General features: G+C 38.3%; 1 protein-coding gene across 5 annotated transcripts in view; it reads left to right on the forward strand.

Moving 5' to 3' along the window:
• The window catches only part of MCTP1 (multiple C2 and transmembrane domain containing 1), a 230,857-nt gene that overhangs the window by 67,873 nt on the left and 146,786 nt on the right, over nt 1–16,198 (forward strand). For 4 of the 5 annotated variants that reach the window (XM_063129601.1, XM_063129603.1, XM_063129605.1 and 1 more), the window contains exons 4-6: nt 823–902; nt 2,631–2,739; nt 11,128–11,166. In XM_063129601.1, coding sequence (XP_062985671.1) covers nt 823–902; nt 2,631–2,739; nt 11,128–11,166 — 228 coding nt within the window. The remainder of the gene's footprint in view (nt 1–822; nt 903–2,630; nt 2,740–11,127; nt 11,167–16,198) is intronic. The other variant, XM_063129602.1, reaches the window with a different exon arrangement.

Here is a 16,198-nt window from a genome sequence, read left to right on the forward strand (position 1 = left end):
ACAAGGCAAGGTAATAAAGTCAGGCCTAGAGGCCTGGGGTTTTTCTGTTGGGAGATGGTATCCCTGAGAGGAGTAGTTTCATTTCTTCTGTTAAGATTTATTCCCTGGTTAAGTTTCATTTCTCCAATTAAGTTTAATTTTTTCAAGGTTGAAACAGTACTTTCTGTTTAGGGGCAAGAGGGTATAAAAAGAGGGCAGAAAGCAGGAAAAGATGAGAGCATGAGGAAGAAACAGTTGGAAAAGCCTAAATGCAGCTAGGATAAAGGAACTTGTGTTTTTTGCAACTTTTGTTTCTTTTAATGCCTTTGTATCCCTGAGCTCTATTGACTAAATACCTTCATATTAATTTGGTTGTTTTAATATACTGGCAAACTGTTGTGTTAAACCTCCAGTGTCTGGTGTGCCACTCACACCATGTCTACAGCCTAAGCCCCACGTTATTGGAAAGGAGAAGGTAAAGGAAGGAAGGTGGGACTCTTAAGGAGGCAAAAGAACTTTAAAGTGTTACTCAGGGGGTCCATGTCCAACCCTCTTGTCTTTACAAGGTCATTTTATGAAACCAGGTAACTTAAGTCAGTGTTTGGAAAGTGTTGCTACCTAGCTAGGAAAAAGAAAAGGAAAATAGAAATTTAAACCCCATTTTAAAAATGCATCATACAGATTTGTAGGTATCATTGATTTGTAATTTGATGTCCCATCAAAAGGTCTTGTACAGGCTGAAGTCATACGTTGTATAAACTTTGTTTTGCTAATCTTCTCAAATCTATGGTTGTTAATGGAATACCCAGAAATAAAAGAAACTGGTTTTTTTGTCCATCTTAGGTCTTTGATTATGACTTCGGGCTTCAAGACGACTTCATGGGATCTGCTTTTTTGGACCTCAATTCACTAGAGCAAAATAGGTATTGTGTTGTGATGCTGCTGAATTGTGTCAAGAAATTGAGTCCTGGACATTAATAGATGCAATAGTTTCCTGTGCCAATACATGTGTTAACTTAGCAATTACCAATTAACGCTGTTTTAAATGGTCATGCATACATTTACATTTTTTAAATTGAATTATCAGTCTCTTTGTTTCATTGCCATTTAACAAATACTGACTCAGTATAAGGCAACTTCTATGTTTGGATCTCTACACTCAGGTGCTTACCTACTTACCAAGAGAGGATAATGCTTCTGTTCTTCATTTTTTTACCTCCCATCCACCCCAATTCTTGTCAGTCATTCTGTGGATCCTCTTTTATCTGGTTTCTACTTTCTGATAAGTATCCATTCAAGTCTATTCTACAAGTATGGGAAGACAATGATTGCTTTTACCCTTTACCACTGCTGAAGCATTGCTCTTCCTCGGTAAGCTGGAAATCCAATTATAACTGTAGCTCCACGGAGTGCTTTGTATAGTGCCATATCCCCGATAACATCCTTTGATGCTTGTCTCTGTGGCAGAGGCAAAAGTGGGTGGGGTTACTGTAGGGGTTTGCAGCCTTGCAGTGAGATTATAAGAATGTATACTGAGAAGTAAACACCACTTATTGCAATGTGTCTTACTCCTGAGAAAATGTGTTTAGGATTAAAGCTGTCTTGAGGGAACAGTGGTTACCTGAAGCAGAGCAGAGGAGACAGAGAACTAGTGAAGGGAAATACTTGTGGTCTGAGAAAAGGCCATTCTCCCTTTCCCCCAGAGGGACAGAGGCAAGAATGGGAGCAGGGTGTTTGGAGGTACTCTGATTCTAGGGTGCAGCAACACTTGCTAGTAGAGTCAACAGTTGTCCCAGGTGGACCAACTTGCCGCCTCTTCAAAATAGGTGGCAGGATCTAGTGCAGCCCCCTCCTCTTGAACACAACAGGCTGGAGATCAAGAACTGTGTACTGTGTGGGACTTTTGTTATCCTCGCTTTTATTTTATATGGCGTGCGTGTGTGTGTGTTTATAGAACAACAGCTCAAACTAACTGTTTCAAAGTAATGGAGAAAGTCAATGCATTGGCAGTACATTCTGGAAGGGAATTACCAAGCACATTGCCCGAACCTCGTAGACCATGCTTTCCACCAGTTGCATCAACAATGCTTTACTAGTCCACATGTGGAATTTTGATGCTTCAGCTTTGTTCAAATCAGAAAAGACATCCAAATTTAGTTTTTATATCAAGGGAGCAACTTAGTTGCTAGCCCACTGCAGTTCAGTTTTTCTGTGTCTGGATTTCTGTAACAACAGAGTGAGTGAAGGATAATACAATTGAAGATTAAATGGCTAGTGTGGAAACAACCAAGGGTTATGTTCCTTCTTTTGCTGACTAGTTGTGCAACTTGAGGAAAGTTTTGAATATGAAGAAGGTGCATATCACTCTACAGAGCAGCCTTCCCCAAGCTGGTGCCCATTGTGTACATCAAGGAGTGTGTACTTGTTGTCTCAGGTTCTTGGAAGAGTCTGTGGAATCCGTAAGGTGTGTTGACATATATTTGTCAAAATCCTTGCTCTGTGTCTTGCTTTGCATCCCTAGCTGGTAGTGTACTGACAGAAGATGACAACTTTATATATAGGTATAAGCCATTTGCAGAACCTGACACTTCAGAAGCATTCATTTTAGTGCTTATGCAACAGATGTGTTTGTGTACGGTTTGGTTTCCTAGGCCAATCGATGTTACATTGAGTCTGAAGGATCCTCATTACCCTGACCAAGATCTTGGAACTATATTATTGTCGGTGTTGCTGACACCAAAAGAACAACAGAGAGAAGTGGTAAGTGTGTATTAAGCATGTCAGCAAGTAAGTGTAGTTTTTTTTAAATTTCCCATTGGATTCATATAAACCTCACAAGTTTTCTGTCATCACAGAATATAATAAAATGGGGTTGATTTTCTTATGAACTTTTATATAGTCTTTTTCTGTACAGATACTGATCAGTACTTGTGATGCATTTGGCTACAAATGCCCTACTTTGGGTCAGCTCCTTCCATAAAGATAGCAGTATAGACAGGACTTTTGCTATAACAAAACACACTGGATTTAAGCATAATTTATTGCAGGTAAAGAATTTTGGATCTAGGAATTTGTTAGTCAAACTGCAACAGTAATGAAGCAAGCCAGCTAACTTGCTCAGTGTAGAAGCATATCAAGTGTAGTTGGCAACAAGGAACCAACAATATCAAGGATTATATCCCCATGGAAATGGTCATATTTGCAAGGAGGAGTGGTTTTGCATTCAACATGCAAATGTAAAAAGTTCCAGGAATCAAATTTGACCAATAGTTTGTGTGTCTCCCTAATTTGTGCCACAAATTAAAGGTGATTTTATTAAAAGTCCAGTTTTACTGAAAAGTGCCTAGAATTTCAAAAGAGAACAAAATTCCCCATTAGAATTACTGGTTTTCTTATGCCCTGAAATTAATTGCAGGTATGTAGTGTGGTGTAGTCTTCTGTGACCCTCACTCTCCTTTTCAAAAAAGGCTCCTTTTTTGCTGTCGCAGTATATTGAAAAAGGGGAAATCCAACACAGAAGAACTTCATGAGATATTTAGGCCCCCTTCTCCATGCTAAAACAAAATGATTCCAGGTTTACAGTAGTTATAATTTGTTGGAGGGCAATAGGCCTTTAAAATCCCTCTAGACATACCAAGTAGCCATGGCATTAAATGTTCATAGGAGAGGAGAGTCTTCCCATTTTTCTTCATTTTTTTCTTCTATGCCTAGGAGCTGATACATAGCTGCTTGAGATTGGGAGATTTGGAGGGATCTTGATAGAGTTATTTTCAGGTTGTTTTATATGATGGAATGATTAAATACCATTTTATAGTCAAACTAAAGTAAGTTTCAATATCAAAGAAAGATTAATTAAAAAGTAACATTAAAATGTGTGGCATGGTAAGGAGGGAACTCTTGTGCCAGGCATAAAAAACAGGAGATATCACAAAACACTTTTATAATGTATAAAATAGTCCTTAGTTAATCTCCCCTCTCTCTAAAGTATTCAACATGTTGCACCCTAAATCCTGCATTATGATTTTTTTTCCTCATTTTTTTTTAAATTCAGTGGTGCAGATTCTTGTTATGCCAATATTGTTTTCAGACTTCTAATCCTTTGAAATATTGCATATGCTGCTTTTTAATTCAGAAAAGTCCATGCTTCCACAAAGAACTTTATGATTGGCTGAAAAAGAATGCATGTAGTTAAGACTATAGCTTTTCACAGGAGCTGGGCAGCACCCATCCTTTAGTTTATTTAATTAATTTAATTCCTACTTTTTTAGAACTTAATTCCACTTAAAAGATTATAGTTTTCAGCCATCTATGCTACATCATTTTTGTTGGAAAAATGTAAGTCCAAATTGCGTTCTTGGTATCATTTAAGAAAGAGGCTTAAGCCTTTTGTGTGCATTAATTTTCACCCATTCTTTTGCATACCTGAACCCTTTAAGATGGAGAGGGAAGCCTTTAAGATGGAGAGGGAAGCTATAAGATAGAGGTACTTAGAAAAATTGTGATTTAATTTTCAAGACATAGGACATAGAAAACTTTGAAGGCTGCATGTTAAAATAAAAGTAGTTCCTTTGGTGTGACTGAATTCTGCGGGATGTGCTAGCCCTGCTCCGCTCAGTCGCCATTTCCATCACTCCCTACAAGTGGATGGCGATTTTCTGAAGGAGAGCCTCTTGTATCCGTGGAAGCTCTCCTTGTGTGTGTACAGTACACAGATTGGGAACACCTTCTAGAGTATATATTCTTATCTGGTTCAGAGCCTAACTACACATTACACTAATCACGTAGCATGTACCTGAGGATTAGCTTTTCTTTAGTATAAGTACATGGACCTGATTTGGATCAGGACCACTGTTACTGTTATAAAGACAAGCAGACTCATATGTGATCTTCCTCATAAGTATTTGCCAGTTAAATGTGGCCCTTTTGAGTCTTCACAGTGGCTCGCTGCTGAATTTTGGTGGCAAACCACCAATTTTATTTTGCTAGTGCGGCAGGAGTAGTATATGGTAGTCCAAAGCCTGGAAATTAGTCCTCCCTTGTGTTAGATCCTCTGTTTTAATTAACTGTAGTGAGAACAAAATGTCTGTGTTCAAAAATGGTTTATCATTATGGGAATGAGCCTAGGTGCATGGGCTCCACCTTCCCCTCTCTGGTGCAGTCACATGGAGGAGATCAGAAGCTTTCACTTCTATTTTCATTAACCGCAGTATGCCAGTAAATCCATGCCCTAAACTGTGATTAAGATTTATGGAACTAGGAAAGGAATTTGAGAGCAGAGGGAGTTGCAGTGAGGGGGAAAGGGTGGTGGTGGTGGTGAAATCCTTCAGTAATTTTGCAAAGAGTTCAGAGGTAATCAGTGCTTATCCTAAGTGTTCAAGCTTCAGTTGTGGCAGATATTAGAGGAAAATAATGTGTTTCATCTGGCTAATGAACCAGTTGGAAGAGAAGATAGGGGCTAGTAGTAAAATATGCATTCTGTCCATGAGTCTGCATGACTTGGTAGCAAAATTTTGGGACAAGGATGGAAAGGGGAGCGTAAAGACTTCAAAAATTTGTCTGGCAGCATACAGTGAGGTTTCTTTGGAGCAAAGATTCCTAAGGTTCATTGGCTTGTAGCTCCAGCTTATATTCTGGGTTTAATAATTAAAATAAAGGCAGTGGCAGTTGTTTTCACTTCCAGTGTCTCATAGGATGGGTTATCAGAATGTTAAAAGGATGTAAGAGATGCCATCCGGAGGAAGATTGACTTGTGATTGATCCTGTGATAGTGATGGTGGAGTTTTACATTAATATTTAAGCAAATTAGTTTCCTGGCCAAACATCTCCTTACCTGAGGCATGTTTCAGCTTTTAGCAAGTGATATGAAGGGAGCAAGAGCTAGCAGATTAAGTAAAGAAGACTGAAACAATAGACTCAGCTAGAGGTGATGTAAGGGTGATTGCATACACAAACCTAGAGACAAAGTATGTTTTTGCTTAAGTAGGGGTGGTGCCCTCCAGATGTTTTAGACTACAACTTCCATCATCCTGAGTCAACCTGGCCATTAGATAGGACTATAGAAATGGTTGTACAAAACATCTGGAAGAAATCAAATCGCCTAACCTTACAAGATCCAAAGGCTGCATTTCTTTTTGGCTTGATTAGTTCTCATACACAACACCAAACATACATTTTAGAAGGAAAACTGTTGTTTCCAAATTAAGCAATAGAAGTATAAGAGGGAGTGAAAAATATACCATTAAAACCATTAAAACGGCAAACCTATACGCACTTACTTAGAAGTATACTCCATTGAAAACAATGGAACTTCTGTATAGACATGTAGAAAATTATACTATGAATCAGGTAAATTAAAAGTTGAAACGAAATGTTTTTAGGTCCTATTCACTGTATGTTGTATATTATTAACTAACGTGTTTCTATGTGCAAGAATAATGCATGCCATGCATTGTAGTATTGCATGTATTGGGTACAGATGTATATTGTTTGTGCATTGTTCTGTCCATTATGTGCTGAAATGAGTGCATGAGTTCTTGTTTTTGTTTGTATTTTGGTTCTTCTTTTTTTAGCAGAGTTCAATGCAAAGATTTCATCACTGGAGAACTTGCAAAGTAACTGTGAGTTCGTTTGAGAAGCCTGCCCGCTTATCTTCTAGATCTACAATCTCCCTGGCTAGTGTTAGAAGATATGAACTTTTCAGAAACATATGAGTGATGTCTTAAATCACGTGACATAGCTATTTAGTGTAAATGCATCTCTGATATTAATATTTTTAAAAATAATTTCCCCCTGAAGTGGGAATTCTCTTTAAAGCAAAATACTGTTTTGGCCTCTAGTGTTTCTTGAATTATAACTGAAGTAACCATCATATGTTTCTATTAGAATACTAATGTTCTCAAGGCTGAAATAGAATTAGATCTTTAGATAGACTACAAGCTTCATTCTTCACTTCTTTTATGGCTTGCCTAAGCCTATCCAATGACTATTCTCTTACTTAACTTCAAGGTCAATCTAGGTGATATACGTCCATTGCTTTAACTAAAGTCATTGTGTTCTCTGAAATACATGATGTTAATCCTAACAGTCTATAATAATAGTTTAAATTGAATTAACTACTTTTCTTTGGTATAAAAAATTGACAAACAATTTATTTCAATGCATAAAAGAAAAATAAACCCATTATTTTAGTATTAGTTTTGCTTTTTTACTGACTGAATTCAGAATTTGACCCTTCAAATGAAACTATTCGGAATTTGAAAGGAGTTCTTCATTCATAATCTATTATGAAAACAATTCCCATAACGTATGTTTGAATTTATGGACTTTTTTGTTTTCTCCATTCTTCAAAACATACTTACTGCTTAAATTTGTCGAGATTATCTGTAGAGGTACAATTTTGAAAATATGTAATGCTTAGCCATATATATTTTCCCTGCGACATGGAAGATCTTACCTCTAATTCCAAGTGTTTGTGCAGTGAGGATGAGGATGTGTATGTTATAGTTATCCATTACTCATAGGGAAAGTGTGCTCTATGGATCTTATCTTCAAAATGAAGCCTCTTTACTCTGAATCTCTAAACCCTCAATTCTCTGCTGTCACAAGCTTTTAATGAAAGTTGAAATTTGAGTAATACCTTCCCCAGGAATGAAGAACATGAAACACTCTTTCACAATCAGTCTCAACTCTGATACATTAGGTAAAAGGAGACCAAACTCCATAGCTCTTTGCTTCCAGAAAATGTATCCCCTCTCTGAAAGGAAGCATATATTTTGCATACATAAATCCCAGGGTGAATCCAGGGTATCTCTAGTTAAAATGATCTTAGGTAGTGCATCTGGGTAAGACCTTGGAGGACATGACTTGTCACAGTTCAAGAGAACTAGGATGCTAAGAGTTCACTCCAGAAACAACAAGAGTTCCACTCATGGAAGTTCTTTACATTCATGAAGTGAAAACCTAGGATCCAGCTCTAAGTGTTTACTCTGGAATAACCATGCTTCATTCACTCAGTCTCTTACAGGGCATCTTCATGATATTATCATTAAGTAGCTGTTCTGTGTTTTCCCCAGTTTCTTTTGAGACAACAGAACAGTCAATATCTCCACAGATATAGATTGCCTTAGTGCTGCTCTTCCATCTTTTCTAAGAGGAATGGTTTTGCTATCTGTAATAATGTATGAGGTGATTGAACCTCTTGCCACTCAACTATTTCAGTAAGCTATCACTAGTACTATCCCACTGGTGTTAGTGTTTCATTAATGTGTTTTTTTACATTGATCTCTTGCATTATCTGTTGCAAGTTATTGAAACATTCATGCAATAGCACTTAAATATAGAGTACTTTTCTTCAAATTGAAAAATGAATTGATAAAAAGCATGTTGCCTTTCAAGTCTGTGCCATTTAACACCCTTTGAACTTTTTTTTGCATATTTTTAGTTATTGCTAACATACTTCTTAGCTTACTGTTAAAAAAAGATATTGAAGGAATAGCACCTAAATGTAAAAAAAAGCACATCATAATAATATATTTATTTATTACCCGCCTATCCCTTTAGATTGAGGTAGAATACAAAATATTATAAAATACATAAAACTGATTAAAACACATAAAAACTAATGCATTATTAAAATAACAGCCAGCCAGACGATCTTAAAATTCGACTGGGTAGGCTTGCCAGAAGAGATCAGTCTTTATTGCTTTTTAATATTCAGAAAGACTATAGAGTTGGCGGATCTCGCCCAGCAGGCCATTCTACAGTCTGGGAGTGGCAGCAGAGAAGGTCCTCTGGGTAACAGTTGTTAATCTAGTTTCTGCTGGGTGAAGTAAATTCTTACCAGAGGACCTGGGTGTGCAGGGTGGATTGTACAGGAGAAGGTGATCCCACCTGGACCCAAACCATGTAGGGCTTTAAAGGAAATAACCAACATTTTATACTTCGCCCGGAAACTAATTGGCAGTCAGTGAAGAGAATTTAAAATTGGTGTAATATGGTCACTCCTAGGTGTACCAGTGACCAACCAGTCTGCCATATTTTGCACTAGTTGAAGTTTCCGGACTAGGCACAAAGGTAGCCCTATGTAGAGCGCATTGCAGAAGTCGAGCCTTGAAGTTACCAGCACGTGCGCTACCATCTTTGGGTCTTCCAACTCTAGGAAGGGGCTCAGCTGGCGTATCAGCCGAAGTTGATAGTAGGCACTCCTGGCCATCACATCCATGTGAGCTGTCATTTGGAGCGATGGATCCAGGAGCACCCCCAAGCTGCGAATACAGTCTTTCAGGGAGAGTGTAACCCCATCCAGAACTGGTTGACACACCTCCAAACACAGGTTAGGGCCCTTGACAGTAAGCACCTCCATCTTGTCTGGATTCAGCTTCAGTTTGTTTTTCTTTATCCAGCCCATTACGGCCACCAAGCATTCATTCAGAGGAGACACACTATCCTTAGCTGACGCTCTTGTCAAAGGCATAGAGAAGTATAGTATATTTGGGTGTCATCAGCATACTGATGGCACCCTGCCCCATGTCTCCAGATGATCTCTTCCAGCGGTTTCATATAGATGTTAAACAGCATTGGGGATAGGATGGCACCTTGCGGTATACCATACGACAGCTCCTTCTTTGAGGAGCAGCTGTCCCTAAGCATCACATGAAAATAAACAAAGTGATTTTTAAAAATGGCATATTCAGAATTGTCCATTCCCTACCCATCTCATGCCCACAAGTGTGGAATGAACATGGTGATGTTTGCACTTCAAAGCACTATCTCTCTGCACTAAATGTGGAAGTTGATTGCAATTCTGAATTGATTGGCTATCTGCAATGACTGAATAGCACTAAGCGAAGAAGGCCAGACTAGCAATGGTCTTCTTTGGTATTATGAAGGTTCATGTGTTTCTCATCCTCTTTTGAGAGTCTTCGTTTTCAACACTTCAGAAAATATCAAAATCTTCCCCTTCCCTAACTCTTACCATGTGACATTATCCCCTTAATGAAGAGATTGGAGAGGGTTACAAAATGAGGAGGCTATCAATGGCTACTAATCCTGATGGCTAAGTTTAACTTCCAGTATCAGAGGCTGTAAGCCTGTATACACCATTTGCTGGGGAACATGGGTGCTGTTGCACCATGTCCTGCTTGTGGTTCCCTGGTCGACAGCTGCTTGGCCACTGTGAACAGAGTGCTTGACTAGATGGACCCTTGGTCTGATCCAGCATGGCTCTTCCTATGTATTTAAATTGCGTTTCAGCTTTAAACAACAGCAAGGAGCGGTGATGTAATGACAGGCTCTGGACTTTATGGTCTTAACATCCCTCCCCACTCTTTATGTGCTAATATGTATTACTTCACTTGCTTCAAAATGTGGTGTGCCAGCCCTGCTGTGTTTAGGAACCCTCCTCATTCTGCAAAGTTGAGCCCTAAACCTCTGCCCCAAAGTCTTGCCCTGATAGCACCATTTGCAAGGAGAAGCATGTAAAAAAGCCAGTGAAGCACACAAGCGGCAGAGATTTATTTATTTAATTATTTATTGCATTTCTATACCGCCCAATAGCCAAAGCTATCTGGGTGGTTTACAAAATTAAGACAATTCAAAACAAAACAACAGTATAAAACCATAATATAAATACAATATGTGACATTAGATACATGGGACCCATTCTGAGACTGGAACGGAATCTTTGATCCAATCCACTGGCCTTTTCAGGCCTTATCCTAGCTGTTGCATCATAATCTGTCATTAATGTACTTTTCTGATAAGTGAGTGTGAATTTGAAAAATAAACTGACGTCTCACCTGTTGAAATCAGCTGGAGCTCAACCACATTCTTACATCTAAAAGACCTAATTTTAATTCAATCTAAAAATTGTGATTGATCATAATATCTAGTTGAGATCATTGTCATTTGTTCCTCTTCTTTTTAATCAGAGTCTTTAAGTTACTTTCTCCTACTTTTATTTTTCATCATAAAAGAATAGATTTGTATCTGAACTGTGCTTTAGTGTGAATGATGCTTGAAGTTGTTTGATTTATGTAGCTGTTTGGAATGTGCCTGATACTTTGTTATGTGCATTGCTCCTTTGGAAGACAATTGGCCTCCTGTGTGAATGAGTAAAAAGTGATTTAAAATGCTCTATTTCATTTTCAGACAATGCTAATGAGGAAGAGTTGGAAAAGATCAAGTAAGGTAATTCTTAGCATGTGGTCTTGAGAAGAACTGTGATATTCTATAATGTGTCATTTGAATTGAAAGTTGTGACACAGACACTCTGTAAACCTGTTTTATAAATTTGATAATGGAACAGGTCATTAAATACTAAGGAAACCTCCTTTGTTATAATATAGTACAGCATTTTCAAATTATCTCCATTATTGCAGAACGTTTGAGTACATCTGACTAGGTGCAGTCAGAGAGATGTTTAGTTTAAGATCTGTTTCATACATTGTATTTTTCTTAGCAATCAAAATGACTGAATTGGTGAATGCATTTTTCAGAAGTTACAGGGCCTGTTCAGATGACACGCTAAGCCATGGTTAGGCTGCTAACCCTTTTGCAGCAAGTGGTTAGTGAGCATGTTTAAACCATGGTTATATAGCAACCATAGTTAGGAATGGTTCACACGACATGCTAAACCATAATGTTTAGCTCAAAATGCTTAACCACCATGGTTTAGGACGTCATCTGAACAGGATCAATGTGTGGCAGGCAAACCCAAAAAAGTATGGAGTACAAACACAGAAATCATGTTTTCTTTTTCCCATTGTGTGCCCTTCAGTATGAATAAGCTTAACCATGTAACACTTTGGTCAGTGGTTTAGCACTCCTTCTGACACTGCAAATGCTACAAAACACAGACAATTGTTTTCTGCTTTGAGACCAGTATGAATTGGTAAATGGATTATAAATTGAACAAGTATATACCGAATACTAGATATGACTTTTGTCGTGATATTCAGTACTTCATAAGTTTTTGGTATACATTGGCCATGCAGTCTGGGGATGATGGATGTTGTAGTCCAACACTTCTGGGGGTTGCCAAGTTGGAGAAAGCTGCTTTAGGATATGGAAAAGGTGATTTGAAGATGAAGAACCCAACTAGAGCATTGAGAGGAAATCCTTTATATGCGAGTAACTTCTTTTTCCTTCATTAGATATTTTTTAAAAATAGACAAGGATTAACAGAGTGCATTGCAGCATGCCGCTTCATATTCAGTGTTTGTTATTACCTTCAGTGTGCTTGCATAGTTGTGTAGTTCTGTCAATCTATAAAGAGTCTTCCTCTCAATCTGTTTTATTCTGTAGTTACATTAACACTTGTATTCTAGGGGTTGAAAGGGGTTAAATGGCAGTCTAGTTTATTTAACCAGAAGTAACTAGCCTCAGATAACACTGGTACAACTCTGCAGAGCAGCTGTTTTTATTTTATTCACCTGATCCCTTCTGAATATTAGTACTTATGGAATTGTGTGGAGACAGTATTAAATGTGATGTAGAGTGGCTGTGAATTGAAGCAATTCCTATTTATTTATTTATTTATTTATTTATTTATTTTGACTTCTACTCCCCCCTTTCTACCAAACAGATTTGGGGTGTCATGGAAGATTAGCAAATTGTTAGTGAATTTAATTTGTTGCTATTGTATTTTTACTGCTAGGGATGGGACAGAAGTGCTTGTGGGATGTTCTGCCTCATGTGCCCAAATAACGCAGCTGCCTTTGGGTTACGGGGTACCATTTGCTGCTTTGCCTCAGGTAGCAAAAAGTTTTGGGCCAGCCATGCTAGAAGGTATTTTTAATTGTTTAATAGTTGTTTAATTGTTTAATAGAACAGATTTTTGGGAAGCATAGAGGGAAGAGGGAGGTGGAAAAACTCTTCCATAAACATGAACTCTGTTCTAGTCACAGAAGGAAAGTTAGGATCCAAGCCATTGTGTTCAGATGGGAATTGAATATATTTTCTTAATAGTATGTTATGATTTTGTGCTGGAGTGGCAACCCAATGTTGTTAGATCGTTTCCAAATTCCTTAGAGTAACTGCTAATGTGAAATTATGCTTCACAATGGTTGAATGAACATTTTTCTTAATGTTTATTGTCAGGTAACTCTGAGCACAGAGCAAATTTTCTTCAAGTTGGATTGTGTCAATTTGCCTCGACTTTAGTGGTGACTGGGCATCTGGAATTGTGCATCCTTAGTTAAGTCTTACCAGGTTCCCACTTAACTAGGCTTGAACCTTTGGGGCTATTTCCCCCCCACTAAACTAGGATCATTAGGTCAAACTCTATCTTGAGGGAGAATGGGGCCTCTTTTTAGGTAATCTCTGGTGCTTGTATAATCTATGTTCCAACCTTGGAGGAGATGTGGCTTCTGATCTCCACACCCTCCCAGCAACTCCTATCCACCATGAAAACCCCACAGTGGCTCACTTTGCTGAGGTCAGAACTCTGACCTTCCCTAAAACGAATATGGACCTTTCCCCAGAATGAGAAGACAAGGTGTGGTGGGGATGGGACAGTGGGCCTGAAGAGCAAGCCAAGAATCCAGTGGCCTCTCAGTCCCTGGCCATACATTCTATAATTAGAATTTTATTAAAAAGAATCATAGTTTAACCTCAGTCATTTCCCCCCAGAAGACTCATTATAGCACAGTCAATGCAAGAGGACAGTTGATTTGCACCCTAAAACTATTCTCTATACTTTCTTCACTCTCCATTTTGAAAGAAGTCCTGAGCTAATTTTATTGCCACATGAGCTTGAATGAATGCCTAATGCAACCTTCCTCAACCTGGTGCCTTCCAGATGTGTTACACTATAATTTCCCTCCCTAGCCAGCATAGTCACTGGCTATGTTAACTGGGGGTGGTAGGAGTTGTAGACCCAAGCGTCCAGAGGGCACGAGGTTGGGGAAAGCTGGCCTACTGTATGCCCTGAAGTAGGTTGGCATGGCCTGAATCTTAATCAGATATAAAAGATCTGTCTAGTAGCAGGGTATTAAATATGAGAGAGAAGAATCTTCCCTTTTTGTGTGTGAATTTGGTGAACTCATATCCCATCTCAAATTACAGGTTTTCCTCTCATATATTATGCTAGCATTTTGATATTTGCTATTCATGTGGACTCTGAGTGATGATTTTTCACATATGTTTTGAATAATAGGCTTAACAGCATGCATCTCTTTTTGTGGCACTATTCTAATCAAAGTTTATTATTGAGGACTAATTGCAGATGGCTGGGTAGTTTTTTTCAATGAATTCATTTGTGCCCGGAAGCTGAATATTGTACAACTGTATAGTGGTGTTGGCAGGGAGAATTCTGGAAGCTGGGAAAGACAAAAGGTGTCCTTTTCTCCTTTCTTTCTCCTTGAAACATCCCTTACAGTGCAGGGAAGGGGACTTTTCAACCTCACAGCTCGCACTCCCGAACCCTAACTCTACTCCTATCCCCTGGATATTTAGTGTGATCTGTTAGGGGCTGGAGGAGGCTAATTCCCTCTTCTTCCCCCATGCTGCCCAGTTTTCTTTTTCCTGTCAACTAACACCTCAATAAATAGTAAGTCCCACCTGAAAGTTCACTGATTGTTGTCAAAAAATTTTTGGAGTTAAAGAAGTTTTCTTTTAATTTATAAACTTATATCTAGTCTAGAGAGTCTTCCAAGGTATGTAGAAGCATCTGCCTTATTTTTGAGTGACCTTCTTTTGTTCAAAATTGATACGTACCTTGCTATAAGTTTGCTGTTGGGGGAAATGTTATGAGAAATGATTAACTAGCAAATTGTCATGGACAATCAGACATCACAAAAGAATTGAAAGCTTTTAGCTCTACCCTATAAATAAGTGCCTTCTTTTAGGGCATATCTTATACTTGAATAATATGATATTGACAATATAAACCCTTTGTTTTATGTATTGCTCAAACAATCTGAGCGTGTAAAAACAATCTGTTGTCATGACCCCATACTTAAGGTGGTATAGACTATGGCATATAGGTATAATAATCTATATTTTATTGCAATTGTGGGAATGAAGCCTCTGTTGCTGATTGACTGAGCAGGTGTGATGGTAAGGAATGCTCAGGAATATTTGGTCACTGTATAGAAACTCCATATAGTGTAGCTTGAACAGTCCATTATAGTGCAGCTAGGAGCAAGAAGGTCTCAACAGATGAAAAACAGCAGAAACTCCTAAACCAAAAAGGTTACTCTGTGCATTCTTAAATTGGAATCTCCATGACCCATCCAGTTCAAGGAAATGTGCATGTCGGCTAAACAACAAAAAACCAAATTAGAGCTGACATTAAATGCATGTTGTGATTCTTGTTTTAAACTAAAGTGTGTGTGTGTTTATGAACGTCTGTTTGTGGGGTGTATGATTTGGATCAGGACTGCAGTGCAGAAGGAAAATAAATCCTTGCCATAGTTCCAATCCCTTCCCCAGTAACTGCTAACTTAATTGTGCAATACCAAATTGGTTTTTTAATGCAATGTGTAATTTGACTGAAAGTTGTCTCTCGAAAGAAAGATTTGCTTTTTATTTTTTACTCATCCTTTTATCTTCTCATTGCATTAACAAACAATACTTCATAGTACAACAAAATCATCTTATGAATATTTCTGTAAAATTAAAAGTTTAGGTACAAATATTCTATATAAGGAGTAACTAGAGGCAACAGTAACTGAGGAGAACGCAAACAGTACCGTATTCTTGATTTAGGAACTGTGATTTGAAAGAGGAAATTCACTGAGATCTGATCTCGCCAGTTTGCAAAGGTTAGATATAGAGTGATATGTTCATCTAGTATAGTGCATTTTTATGTAGTCTTCTGAGTTTGCAAATGTGAAATAGCATTTTGAGAGGTCACTAGAGAACTTCTCTTAAAAACCCTCCTCGGTTCTGTGTAGCCATTGCGGATCAAAGGATTACAGATGGTCAGTTATGTGCCATCACCTAATAGCTTGAAAATGGGTCTTGCTTGGCTTAACTTGAATTGCCTGCTAACTAAAGACACATATCTGCCAAAGCAGACAGGACAATAAGCAAGTTCCCCCCCCCACACACACACCTGTCCCCAACAATCTATCTGTTCTTCTTTCAAGAGAAGAGAATTGCTGGAAAACAGGGTGCTCTTCTGCTTCATTTGTTTTTTATCCCTCTCTTTCCTCATCAGTGTGTGATTACCAAAGCTGCAGCCTCAATTTTAATATGAATGTAGGACTTTTTGATA

Source organism: Elgaria multicarinata, chromosome 6, assembly GCF_023053635.1.
Source record: "Elgaria multicarinata webbii isolate HBS135686 ecotype San Diego chromosome 6, rElgMul1.1.pri, whole genome shotgun sequence".
In the NCBI taxonomy this organism is placed as follows: domain Eukaryota; kingdom Metazoa; phylum Chordata; class Lepidosauria; order Squamata; family Anguidae; genus Elgaria; species Elgaria multicarinata.